Genomic DNA, 14,193 nt, shown 5'->3' with positions numbered 1-14,193 from the left:
TTTCCGTTTCCTTTGTGTGTGTACCACCCTCCCTCTTGCTTTCAGGGCACACCCAGGCCATAGACAGTTTTGTTTCAGAGTCAATAGAGGCCTTGTCCAACCGACCAGAGAGCATGGAGGAGATTGGTGCGGCCAGTGGCAAATATAACCAGATATTAGCCCGCAAACCAGAAGTAAGACAAAGTAACACACTCCATAACTCTGCACGGGAACTTTGTTGAACAAAAAATGCTAATACTGGTAATTTTTTCAGATTTTTTGTAAACATTTTTGTAAAGCCTTAGTTGGTAATTTCAAATAGTACAGGAAAATATGTTTCTGAAAACATTTGAGGCAAGAAATAGCCAATGCAATAACAGAATCTTGAATCATATTTGATCAGCGCTGCCTAGTTTGAAAGTTTGACTGCAGTTTATGAGCAGTGATTGGCATCATTGACAGCAGTGTTAGAGGCTCCTTGACCCTCTTTCAAAATATAGTGACAGTTTCCAATTGTAGCTTTAATGAGCCTTTTCTATGTAAGCCCCTACTGTCAATGACATGGCACGCATGGATTTATAAGTGTTTGGGAATTTATGCTGTATGTGTTGTTGTTATATTTCTGATGTTTCACACATAGCAGTGTCTTGTACAGGTAGTTCCATGTGGAACAGGACACATGTTTGACATGACATTGTAACTAATTAACTAGAGTTTGTATGTGCATAGATCCTACCTCAGTTCCAGTGTGCTGAGGAGAAGAACCGCTTGCTGCGAGCCGTGGCTGGGGGTGGTCTGGACTCCCTGTCCTCACTGAGGGCCAAATGGGACAAACTAGAGCTTGTCATGGAGAGCCACCAGCTCATGATCAAAGATCAGGTGACATAAACTCACAAACATGTTGGCTTATGGTTTAAAAACTTCACATCCAAGATTTTCTGTAAAGGCTTTCTGCTAGTGCTCATCTTTTGGAAGTCTTTAGATAAAAAATAACAATGCCCATTTACCCTAATCACCCTTCCTTTCTGTCCCTGGCTGTGCTCTTGTGCTATTTGCTCTCCCTCGCCCTGTTCCCCTCTTAGGTGGAGGTGATGCGAAGTAACGCGGCGAGTCGTATTGACGTCTATAGAGCGGATCTGGAACGTTTTAAAGCCCGCTGGGACCAGCTGAAGCCTAAAGATGAGATGCTCGAGAGCGGTGATCATGCTGCTCTTCTTGCGTGCCTCCAGACCATCAGGGACAAGCAGCAGGAGTTCCAGGAGCTTGAGCTTGTGCGCAGTAAACTGCTGTAAGTCCTTTTTAATATGCTGAACTGTTTTTTCTTTGCTCAGAGAGTTGGGGCAGCTGATTCAGATGTATATTGCCTTCATCTTTTTAGAACATGCTGTAGTTGGAAAAAATGTGGTGATGCTGTGGCCAGAAAATAGTTTAAAAAAAATCTTCTTCTTTTTTTTCAATATTGATGGGATTGTTAGTAACTTAACTAAATCTAATGTGATACAATTCTAGCCTTTTAGATTTTAGCCACAAGTTTGACTTATTATTCAGATCCACTATTAATGTTTGTGACTCAACAAAACACAGCGTTCTAGTAAGGGCTGGGTTTTGTTTGATAAATTACAATACCAGTACCAGTATCAGTACCTTTTAACAGAGTATTTCATTCTGTACCTATAATGTGAATGGAGTGCCGTGTAGTATGGCCGTACCTTTGGTCTTGGTTAAAGGTATAATATATAGTTTTTCCACATAAAAATGTCTAAAAACGATTAAACCAATATTATATATTTTGTTTAGTTGTGTACTTTGATTATCAGAAATTTTTCAAACCCAGATAAATATGAAATATTAATAAAAGTTACGGACCGTGTCATTAGGTCGCATGTCAATGGCGACGTAACTCCAGTTACCATAGCCATTAAATGAAGGAGAAGAAGAAGAAGCAGACCGGATGAGACGTCAGAGAATGAATGTTACTGTTGCTAGGCTAAGCTAACTCATCATGGATCATGATTATGCATTGACGGTTGCTGCAGCTTCTGACACCGAAGCTGTCCCGGTAAACAAGCCGGTAAAACGGAAATGTGCGGGTCAACCAAGCGATCCCAGAAGAATTTGGGATAAGAAGAGAGCTAAATCAAGGATAAATATTGGTGTGGCCTTTCCGAGATGGAGAGAGCGTCGTGAAAATCTAGGACTACAATTCAATGCCGACCTCGTGTGTGTTCTACTAGACAGGTAAGCGAACATCTGGCTGATGTTATTGAAATATTAATCATTTCCACCAGTGTATTGCAAGCACTGCTGCCCGCCGGGGCACCAGCACTCCGGCCAGCGGCCTCCGCTGCGGAGCGGAGGCTGGCTAACCACAGCATCTAACGATAGGTTTCTGTAATGCTGAGCTGAAGCTCGCTCTGCCAAAAAACTGCCACGGTCAGTTTCGGTTTCACAGAGTGAGGAACGTCAGATCTGTATCTGTTATATGACCACAACTCCCATGATCCCACGCTACTTTGTGACGTCATCCAACTCCGTCTTCTGTTATTGTTTTGGTTTGAGACCCCTAGCGGCAGAAAATTACATATTGCACGTTTAAATACACCACGCTCAATAGTGATTAGGTTAACTGTTAGCATCATAAGGCTATAGTTACCTAATGTTTATGAAGGGGTTTAATGACAAGTCAAGCCGCTTTGATGTTGATGTGAGTCTTTTAAGATAGTTTAAGAACTTGGTGTTGGATGTTAGCCACAGCTACTCTATAAGCTAACCGGGCAGACATCAAACTGTCTGTTTACCGAAAGTAGAGTCGCTCTGGAGATGGCATCAACACAAAATTTGCTGAATGGGTGGGGAGTATGGATGGTCCTGGATCAGACACACAGTGCAAGAAAGTATAAATGCAGGTGTCGTTTGACAAAAGACTTTTTGATACTGCTTGATACTGGGTTGTTTGGGTCAATACCTTAAATGTATTGAGTACCAGTACCCAAGTCTTAATTTTATTTTTCAATTCTCTTGCAGCCCCTGCTTTCTGTTATATGTTTTTTTTATATTTGAAGCTACTCAGTATTATTACTGATGCATTTCTATGTACACATCAAACCTGAAATAATGAGAAATAGTATATTATTCATAGCCTTTACCCAATTACACTTCAGCCCAGGGCACCGTGCAGAGCAGCTGCCCCAGAGTAGAACTAATATACAAGTCTACTTGTGAAGTCACCTCACTTACACCTACAAGGACGTGTTGTAGTGTCTTTACATCAAGTGTTGTTACACTCAAAGAAGTAAAAAGTGTGAATCCTGTTCTCAGTTCAAAAATAACATATATCATAATTATAATAAACATAATATCATAGTTCAGAGATGAGTGCCTCTCCTGCATTTCACCTGAGAGAACTGTTGGATTAAGTGGCAATCACTCTTCTCTCCTCTGCATTCCTGTCCTCTCCTCTCCTCTCCTCTCCTCTCCTCTCCTCTCCTCTCCTCTCCTCTCCTCTCCTCTGCCATCCTCTCCTCTCATCTCCTCAGTGAGGACTGTGCCTATTTTGATCTGGGGGCTCCAGATTTCTCTCTGGCTGAAGAGACAAAAGCAGACATGGAGGAGCACAGCCAAATGTGGGGTCTGTATGAGGAGTGGCAGCAAGGTTTCACAGAAAAGGCCCAGGAGGACTGGATCACATTCAGGTAGGGGGTAAAGATTAGGCCCGCTGTAGACGGATCTCAATTTCCTAGAATTGGCACTTTTCTTAGTTTTTGTCACTACTCTGTTTTCAGTTATATGTTGATATGTATGTTTCTTTTGTTTTACAGGAGTAAGACATATGTGTTTGAGGAGTTTCTGTTGACGTGGCAGGACAGACTCAGGAAGCTGGAGCAGCCTACTGCCATGTCTGTTAAACTGCAAGGAGAAGTGGACAAATACAAGGTAGACAGTATAGTTGGTGGACTAACATAACATCGCCTTCTCTTCAGTTTGAGTATATTTATTATAGAGGAACAAGTCTATAAAGACCCTCAAACAGGGCTTAAAGGCTACAGTGTTTATTATGCTCATCAATGCAAAAGCTTTGGACAATTTACTGACAATTCAGTAATTCTTAGAGCCTGCCAGGGTGTTAAAATGTGAGGTTAGTCAGTGGAGCATTATCGGAGTATTCATGGTATCACCAAATTTAAAATGATTCTTCTTTTGGGTAGCATACAGTTGTTCAGAAAAGTTTATGGCAGTCAGCCTTATGCAATATATTTTGTTCAAATTTAACTTTTATGTTCACACTTTTCCATCTGTATGTCTAGAACATGGTCCCAGTGCTGAAGTATGTGCGTGGGGAACACCTGTCCCAGGACCACTGGTTGGACATGTTCCGTTTGCTTGGCCTTCCAAGAGGGACGACTTTAGAGAGACTCACCTTTAATGACCTCCTCGGTGTGGCAAACACCATCATAGAGAAGGCCTTGGAGCTCAAGGTATGTGTGCACACACTCAAGCACAGACATATACATAATGGGCGGAAGCACATACTTCTACAGGGACACACACCTCTTTTAAATATTTCATTTTATATTTATACCTTTTTAGGTATGGGACAAGGTTTGTTAAATAAATATGAATTATAAAGGTTGCCAATGTTACCGCAATACATGTCTAGGGCCACAAGGGGGCAGCAGTAAGTAAGAAATTGCATATGTTTTAGTACAGCTAAAGCTCGTGACCATACTGTAGGTTACAGATATTTTCACACACAGTCTATAGGTTTGGCATGCAGGCCATTACTGAATAATTTGACTGATAACTGCATTGTTTTATTTTGTAACAGACTGATTCAGTAATTTTATTCAGAAACAATATATATTAAGAGATAGTTTTTTTAAATAAAATTGTTCAATAAAGTTTCTCTTTTTTCTGGATTTTCAGTGCCTCACATTATATTTCCGTCATGCCACTTAGAAAATCTTCATCGTCATAGAGTTTGTATTGAAAATTTAACTGAACAGGGCACATATGTTTGTGTGTGTGTTACAGGATCTAAACAGCCGTGCACAGGCAGAGGTGACAATCAGAGAAGCGCTGAGGGAGCTGGATTTGTGGGGAGCTGCAGCTACCTTCAACCTCACAGAGTATACAGACAGCAGCAAGCGCACTCTCACCCTCATCAAGGACTGGAAGGATATAGTCAACCAGGTAGACACTCGGGCATGCAGAAACAAACAAAGATGGACTCACATACTGCATCTAAACACAAAACACACTCTTGTTACATGGATCCAGGGTATGTCATTGGCACTACAGCTTAATCAGCAAAGTAAATTAAAGTTTATCATAACTGGCTACAGTTTTATCAGCCACACTTTGACCACAACCCTCTTGTACAAAGCAGATGGCATCCACCAAATGAGAAGGCTGTGTTACATTGTTTTATTAACTCTATATCTCCACTAATTCTTCTCAGCCTGACTGATATGCCTGCAACCAAGAAATTCTTTAGCATCTGCTTTTTGTTTTGAGTAACCGCCAAATATCTTTTAGCTTTTAACACCAAACACTGCTTTCTCATATCCCTGTCATCTGTTACAGGTCCCATGATTGCCTCTCTGCACATAACCCTCTGTAATAATAAAACATCTCATCCCTATTCAGCGTAATTTGTTCCACTGTAGTTAAGTAATCTTTTCTCTGTGAACATGTTATTGTTTCAAATAAATTAGACTTCTTCTCTATCATTGAATTTGGGCTGGCCCCTAGATAGATTTAACAAATGATATGACAGTGTGATCAAGGATGTGGCTGCTTCAGTGTTCTCTGTTTTTGCTTACTTGATAAAGGTAAGATACAGATAAAGGTGTTAGCAGAAATGTTGGACTTTGACTCAGCATAATGCTGTTTATTAAGATAGTACACAAAAATACAAAAGTAAATTCTGCATACAAGGCAGTGCTTTTGAAAACATTAAATCATTCAGCTGTTGTTTGAATTTCCTTTTGTTTCATTATTTTTTAATAATCATTATTTCAGGCAGGTCAATTAAAGTGACCATTTTGTAGATCGACTCAGAAGACACAAAAGAGTCTTAAGGAAAATGCAGGCATATCTACAGGCACCATTAAATGAAATCTTAAGGATTAGCAAACATTGGCTTTATCACCGCTCTGTGCCCATCCAGGTGGGAGATAACCGCTGTCTGCTGCAGTCTCTGAAAGACTCTCCCTACTACCGCAGCTTTCAAGACAAGGTCAGGTCAAAGAATCTATGAATACACTTTTATAATCTTTAAGTGCTTCATTTTTATTTTTGGTATAATGTAAATCTCCCCAGACTCTCTGTTTATTAAATATACAACATGTGTTAACCTAATTTAATGAACTGCTGTAGTTTTGTTGCATGTTTTTTATTACTGTTGTTTACTGTATGTTACTGTATTTACTTTGCATATGTACAGGTCAGTCTGTGGGAGGTTCGTCTATCAGACTTAGATGAGTACCTGCTCAGTCTGAATGCCATCCAGAGGCGCTGGGTTTATCTGGAGCCCATTTTTGGACGAGGGGCATTGCCCCGTGAGGAGGCCCGCTTCAAACGGGTTGATGAAGACTTCAGGTAGTCTGTGTGTTTGTGTGTGAGAGAGTGACTGTATCCCATCCAAGTTTCAAGTTCATGTTTATTTTGTTCTCAGACATATTAAAAAGTACAGTCTATATTTGAATACAGGTGCTCGCCATTCCACATCTAATACTTTTGGAGTGCTTGCTGTTCTACAATAATCTAAATGTTTTAAAGTGCTTGCAGTACCTCACATAAAAACATTTAAAATGCCAGATGCGTGTCCTGTGTGTCCTACAACACTGAGAGTTATTCAAAGTGCTTGCTGTTCAGTAATCTAACCACCTGGGGGTAAAAACTGTCTCTGAGGCCCTTGGTCCGTATCCAGAGAGCTTTTGCTCTACATTGCAAATTGGTTGTCAGCAAGAGTAATGCAGGTCAAATGTGTATCTATTGAATTTGACCAAGAGGTTGCAAGCACACTGCCCACTCCCATAAACTCCCAGTCTGAAATGAAGCACTATCCATTATATGTGAATATAAACACCCTTAAATTTAAGCTTGAATTGGCATTTAAACCTTACTCATTGTGTCATTCGATATCCACTCCCATACTGGTGGTGATTTTCTTTCTTACTGCACGGATATGTTTTGATGTACTGTTCATTTCTGTTTAATGTTCAGGTTTATTGCAGCCAGTACTCAGTATAACACTAGGGTGGTGTCTTTTGCTGGGAGAAATGCACAAATAGAATTTGAATCACAGGGGGGATTTCTTTTTGCGCAGTCAGTAACAAAATACTTTCCCCGCATGTGTAACAGGTCTATAATGTCAGACATTCAGAGAGACAACAGAGTTGTTTCTCTGAGCTCAAGGGCTGGCATCAGAAACTCCCTGGTCACCATACTGGATCAGCTGCAGCGCTGCCAAAAGTCACTCAATGAGTTCCTGGAGGTACACACACACTTTATGAGACTACATTAGTAAAACATAGGTTGTAAGCATCACCACTTATCTTTTTTATGTGTTGCAGGAGAAGCGCTCTGCCTTCCCAAGGTTCTACTTCATAGGAGATGATGATCTGTTAGAGATTCTTGGTCAGGCAACCAACCCAACTGTCATCCAGTCACACCTCAAGAAACTCTTTGCAGGTCAGAAACCTGTTTTGTTCTATCATTTTCTTTTTCTTTCTTGTCATCTTGTGCTAAAACTACTGCATCTCGCTCCTGGCTGGTGTGCCTCAATGTGCCGTCCGACCTCTGCAGTTCATCCAGAATGCAGCAGCTCAGCTGGTCTTCATCTTGTCCAAGTTCTCCCACACTACCCCACTACTCTGTACTCTACACCGATTATGCCAGTTATGCTGGAGATGGCTCAGGTCCATCCTGCATCTTAGGCATGGTCAAACCATACACCCCAGCCCATTCAGTGTGCTCTACTACCGCCAACTGACTTGCTACTCCCTCAATATGAAGGAGGCCCAGCTACTGCTCTACAAAGCCAAGACTGTTATCTGTCCTGACTTCACAATGGTGGAGCAAACTCCCTATATTATTGCACTTTTTGGGGTTGTACCCACATGGTTGAATGCACTTATTGTCATGGAACATAATGTTATGTTGTGCTCTTCTTTGTTTTTCTGTCCTATCCTTTGTTCTGTTCTCTTATCTTCTCCTGTCTTCCTTGCATCCCTTGTGTCATAGCATATTATTTTGGACAGTGAATATAATCTGTGTGTTATTTATCTGTGCAGGCATCCACAGTGTTGTTTTTGATGAGCAATGCCAGCACATTGTCGCCATGTGCTCCTTGGAGGGAGAAATAGTGCCGCTCAGAAACGTCATACGCATCACCAGCCTTGTGGAGGTAAAGCTATTGAACAGTATTAATTGGACCCTGAAAGCTGTGCATGAATGTGTTGATTTCAGTTTGTTTACAGTAGAACATATTGCATTCGTTTTGTGAAATAAAGTTTTATACACTAATTTTATTTGCATACCTGTTTGTGGCTGTGTGTAAACTGTTTTCCTTCTCTCAAGGAGTGGCTCAGTAATCTCTCTGTGGAAATGAAGGAGACTCTGAAACACCTGCTGTATGAATGTCTGTCAGCAGGAAAGAAAGGGGCGCTGGACCCCTCACGCTACCCATCACAGGTACATGCATACTTTTATACAACCCACAGTACTTTTTTATAAAGTTGAAATCCAAGACCATGTACGTAAAAGCATCTGAAATGTCTGAATGCTCTAATTTTTGGTTTAGATTCTGTGTCTGGCTGAGCAAATCCAGTTTACTGAAGATGTGGAAAGAGCTTTGAAGGAGCAAAATTTGCAGCAGCTGGAGCTGGAGCTCAATGCCAAACTAGAACACTATACTACAGTGGACACCAGCTCTGACGATCAAACTAACACAGGTAGTGGTGTCTGTGTTTGTGTGTCTGCATTGGTAAATTTATCCATGCTCTCCCCTCTGTTTGCACCAGAGCAGAGAGAATCTGTATGTGCCTCTTAAATGTCCTTTAAAATGTCCTGAACATGGAGTAGGCAATCATATGCTAACATGTTAGCTATAGCAACATTAGAAGCTGATAATGTGTCAGTGCTGTGTGACTGTCAGCTTGTTTTGGAGTTTTTCTGACCACTAGTGGCCAAAATGAATGAATGCATTTTTAAACATTGGCCTGGATGCATTTCATGCATGTTGAATAAATAAAAGCTAAATGATGATAGGGATGGTATGAAGAAAAATATGTGTTTGTATAGGTTGTGCTCAGGTTAAATAAATGTCTTAGTGCATACAAAACCCTCTGACCGTATCCTTAAATTTCTTCAACCATATACTGTATCTCCCTATGCTGACAATGACTAAATTATGATCATAATTTCAAAATTGAAAATTGAGAGGATAAAACGACCTCTGATGTGAGACTGATACAAACCCAGACATGAGGAGCCCTGTGTGATGTTTTTTAGTGTGAAGAGGTCAGTAAATGTTCAGACATACTCTATTTGTAGCATGTTAAATGGTGCTCAGGATGTTGTCCTTCTCTCTCTCCCCTGTTTTCTTCTGCTTTCTGGTTGCTGATCACAGTCATGATAATATTAGCCTCCCCAAATTGCCATGCCCTTTAAACACTTGCTACGTCCCTCTTGCTTTTTTGTTCCATTATCAGACTCCCTCTTGTGTTGTTAATGATTGAGCTCTGATCAAAATCTTGGGTTGCTACTTAGGACTGGGAGATTAATGTCGAATGACTGCTCTTGTGTGAATCTCTTGATAGCCAGTCAGACACGAGAGGATGCAGAGGGCCAGTACCCTTTAACGCTGCAGATGCAGTAGCTGGAAAGCTAATTTAATGACTCGGGATTGAATATATGGCTACATAAAACATGACAGCGGAGTTTTTTTTTTTCAACACAACTTGAATTTGTAAGAAGGATTTTTAAATTTAAATCGTTTTTACTCATGCGTGAGATGAAAAGCTCTTCAATAACCCCCGGGAGTGGCATAATTTCACGGTACATTGCTGCCAAATTCCAAATTTCTGTGTCATTTGGAATGTAACTATGAACACAGTGCTTGTTTTACTTGCATAAAGTGTTACTGGAGACAAATTTTCCATTATCACTTATTTAGATTTTGGGAAATTATTACATTTGCAGATAATATGGTTCTTATGGTGAGTGTCGTGACTTCAAATCTCTACCACCCACACTTGAAATAGAAGCCATTTCCATGATAACATCTCATTAAATTACCAGCTCTCTTAAAACAACCAGGTAGGCTGAAGAGGCTTCAGAGTGGCAGTGCTGATTAAAGTAGCTAAAGTAATAGCAAGAAGGATAATCTAATTACCAAGTCCACATTAATGGGCCATAAACCCAGGTGGGGAGTGGGAGTGATCTCCCGTTTGGCACAGAGACAAGACAAGATGGTGTTCATTTGGCAAGGTATTTTTTTATGCTGCTGGGGCTAGGCTGACATCACTGATGCATTCCTACTCACACGGAATTCAAAGCACCTACACAGTGCGTCATTATTAAACCAACTATGATTTACAAGATGAAGTCCCGGCTTCAGAGATACATGTAGAAAAGTAATCTACAGTGAAGATATTGGAGTAAAAGGTATTCTAAGCCTAAACATTCTTGCATGTAAGGCTGTAGCTCTGCTGTTTTAAGGGGGGCTTGTTGCTGTAGTTTAGACTAGTCATTCGAAGTTATGCATATTTGTATGCAATAATAAATAAATATATTTAGTTAGGATTCCTCAAATATTTGTTTAAGTTGTCGTGACCAAGATATACGCTTGTAACAGGGCATGTGTCAGTCAAACTCTAAACTTAAGGTGTTATTCTTGCTGTATTTGTTACTTATTTCTTTTCCTTTTTGCTCAACTGTGACACTGTTCTCAAACTACAGGGGGTACTAAATAATTAGGGCAGCCGGACAAGTTAGTTGCAGTGACAGAGTTTCTATGTAGCCTCAAGTTCATTTATGACAGTATTGGTCGGTGGTATTGACTTTTCAGAATATCAGTGTGGCTGTATTCGTGTTTGACAAAGTTTCCCTTTCTAAATTGCTGTTGGCTCACACAGTGAGTGGTCCTATTTATTCTCTCACCAATCGATGCATTTCGGAATTTTTTACTTTTAACAGCTTTCCTTACAACTGTCAAACACTGCTGGTTTATGGTAACATTAAAGCTGTTGCCATTCTGTCTGCTCACAATAACACTTACAAAGCAGCAAAAAGAGTGCCTGTTGGGGTTATTTAATGACGTGGGGTGGACATTAAAGAGCACTGAATAAAGTAGTAATTAATTTGCTAGTTTATAAAGTTCACCTAAATAAGAGTCTTTTAATGTAATTGATCAAAGAAGGGGAAGTAGAGGAAATTACATCACTGAGATCTATACAGCACACTGTAGAATACTGGATGATGCAGACGTTTGTGTTAACTCCTGTGCAAAAACAATCCTCATTTATAATCAAGTTTGTCATTTGCAGAACTTTACCAATTCTGCCATCCTAATATTCTCACGTCTTCCTGTACAGAATCCAGCGTCCTGCAGCTGAAGCTGAAGGCTTTGATCCTGGATATTATTCACAACATCAGTGTGGTGAAGCAGCTTAGCCAGGCAGGAGTTACCAGCCTTGATGCCTGGGCCTGGAAGAAGCAGCTTCGCTTCTACATGGGAACAGACAAATGCTGCATCATACATATGGTGGATGCACAGTTCAGCTACACATACGAATACCAGGTGTGTTTGCATGTAAATATAATTTGGATATACAGAACAGGCCAAAAGTTTGGACACACCTTCTCATTCAATGCGTTTTCTTTATTTTTATGACTATTTACATTGTAGATTCTCACTGAAGGCATCAAAACTATGAATGAACACATGTGGAGTTATGTACTTAACAAAAAAAGGTGAAATAACTGAAAACATGTTATATATTCTAGTTTCTTCAAAATAGCCACCCTTTGCTCTGATTACTGCTTTGCACACTCTTGGCATCTTGGCTATTTTGAAGAAACTAGAATATAAAACATGTTTTCAGTTATTTCACCTTTTTTTGTTAAGTACATAACTCCACGTGTTCATTCATAGTTTTGATGCCTTCAGTGAGAATCTACAATGTAAATAGTCATGAAAATAAAGAAAACGCATTGAATGAGAAGGTGTGTCCAAACTTTTGGCCTGTACTGTACATTTCTGTAGTTAAGCGTGATTAGCTACTTCTTGATCAGTCAGAATATAAAATCAAAGTCCAAAGTGGGAATGAATTTGTTTACTTCGTTTTCAATCTTCAATAACTCAAAAGGGAGGAAAGCAACAAACATTTCCATCTTCTTTGTGAGGCAGCTAATTTGCATAATTAGTAAGTCTGGTTGTTTTTTTTTTGTTAATGACAAAAATTGTGCATTAATCACCAGATTTGGATCAGTTATTTATTTATTTTTTGTACTAATTAGTTGTCTCACATTCATGACTCAGACTTCACACACACAAACACATGCTATATAATCAAATGCTGTGCGTGCAGTTTAGATTTTCTCACTGCAGTTCATCAGCAAATGCATATTAGAAGTCCTTTATTAGAAGTCTCTTTTGACAAGCTCATAAATACTGTAGACATAGTGCATACTGTATGTATGTACCACAGTACAAGTGACTATGGTACATACATACTGTATGTACCATAGTCACTTGTACTGTAGTATCACCTTGGTATGGTTATGTAACCGTATGCACAACAACCACTGAGTTATAGGTAGTTCCAGGCATCAGTGCGGTCTTGTAAACAGGAAGACTGTTCAACTTGAGGTTATGCAGGTTATGTGTTTTTTAAGCTCCTCCACTGATGCTGCCACAATCCCTTAAATAACTTTAGATTAACTGGTTTCTGTAGAGAAACAGCATCTTGAATGCTGAGAGAAATTGCTATCTTGTTACTCATTCAGGGTCTCACAAAAAAATGTTCTAGGAATATTGGTTGAACTTCTTTTTTTTTTTTTACCTTTAGAGGGCACTGTTCATGCAAATATGAGGGGCACTGACGACACATTGCTTTATTTCACCTCTGCAGTTCCATTAAAATAACACCTGCTAGACTCAGTCTCACTCGTTTTCATTTTCTTTACCTGTTATTCATTTGTTTTTCATTCCGTCCCCTCTTAATCCCTCATCTGTCTGTTTGCCTTTATCCTCTGCTGACTTCTCCCCCCCCTCCTCTCCCTTGCGCCCCCATCCACCCTGCCCTCACTCGTCATATCTTTATTTCTGTCTGGCTATCTCACTGTGTTTCTGTCACTTCTTTTCTGTCTTTATCGCTCACTTTCTTCTCCACCTATCTCCCAGGGGAATGCGGCTAAGCTGGTGCACACTCCACTGACTGATAAGTGCTACCTGACTCTGACCCAGGCCATGAAGATGGGACTTGGGGGAAACCCCTACGGGCCTGCTGGCACAGGCAAGACCGAGTCGGTCAAAGCCCTGGGGGGGCTGTTCGGACGCCAAGTGCTGGTGTTTAACTGTGATGAGGTATAAGTACGCTTCTAAAGAGTATGTGATGTGTTTAACCTTACAGCCCAAACTTTATATTGATGTCAATATTTCTGACATACCAGGAACATATACATGGTATGTAAATGCGCAGTTTCTGATCATTAAACGTGTGACCACACACAAAGCAAGACACATAGGAAGATCTTTTTTACTCGGTTTGCATCCATCTCTTTTTCAGGGTATCGATGTAAAGTCAATGGGACGAATCTTTGTGGGCCTCGTGAAGTGTGGAGCATGGGGCTGCTTTGACGAGTTTAACCGCTTGGAGGAAGCAGTGTTGTCTGCAGTTTCCATGCAGATTCAGGCCATTCAGGACTCCCTCAAACATCACAAGAACACGTGTGAGCTGCTGGGGAAGGAGGTCAGGAAATAAGAAAAATTACAGAAAAACACAGGAATGTTTCCAAGTGCTGATGCCAAAAAGTACTCACTAGTTCTCACTCCCATATTTTTGTACCTTATTCTCAATTATTACATCTTACTGTTTAATTAAAACTGGCTTGTATATACACACATTTTACCTTTAACCTTCTGTCCTCACCATCATCTGTCTATATATATCAGTTATTTATATTCATCCATTGTGGAGGAGTTGG

At 40.2% G+C, this 14,193-nt stretch overlaps 1 protein-coding gene across 1 annotated transcript in view; it reads left to right on the top strand.

Moving 5' to 3' along the window:
* dync2h1 (dynein cytoplasmic 2 heavy chain 1) overlaps positions 1-14,193 on the top strand; it is a 152,523-nt gene that overhangs the window by 18,519 nt on the left and 119,811 nt on the right. The window contains exons 22-38 of the mRNA XM_078167136.1: positions 46-173; positions 709-858; positions 1,062-1,267; positions 3,516-3,671; positions 3,798-3,912; positions 4,284-4,454; positions 5,011-5,169; positions 6,149-6,222; positions 6,430-6,579; positions 7,345-7,477; positions 7,557-7,674; positions 8,277-8,389; positions 8,563-8,676; positions 8,786-8,936; positions 11,580-11,785; positions 13,391-13,573; positions 13,776-13,958. Of these exons, the coding sequence (XP_078023262.1) occupies positions 46-173; positions 709-858; positions 1,062-1,267; positions 3,516-3,671; positions 3,798-3,912; positions 4,284-4,454; positions 5,011-5,169; positions 6,149-6,222; positions 6,430-6,579; positions 7,345-7,477; positions 7,557-7,674; positions 8,277-8,389; positions 8,563-8,676; positions 8,786-8,936; positions 11,580-11,785; positions 13,391-13,573; positions 13,776-13,958 (2,510 nt within the window). The remainder of the gene's footprint in view (positions 1-45; positions 174-708; positions 859-1,061; positions 1,268-3,515; positions 3,672-3,797; positions 3,913-4,283; positions 4,455-5,010; positions 5,170-6,148; positions 6,223-6,429; positions 6,580-7,344; positions 7,478-7,556; positions 7,675-8,276; positions 8,390-8,562; positions 8,677-8,785; positions 8,937-11,579; positions 11,786-13,390; positions 13,574-13,775; positions 13,959-14,193) is intronic.

This window comes from Epinephelus lanceolatus, chromosome 4, assembly GCF_041903045.1.
Source record: "Epinephelus lanceolatus isolate andai-2023 chromosome 4, ASM4190304v1, whole genome shotgun sequence".
Classification (NCBI taxonomy): Eukaryota; Metazoa; Chordata; class Actinopteri; order Perciformes; family Serranidae; genus Epinephelus; species Epinephelus lanceolatus.
The sequence above is the reverse complement of the archived record's forward strand: the minus strand, read 5'-3'. Positions and strand labels throughout refer to the sequence as shown.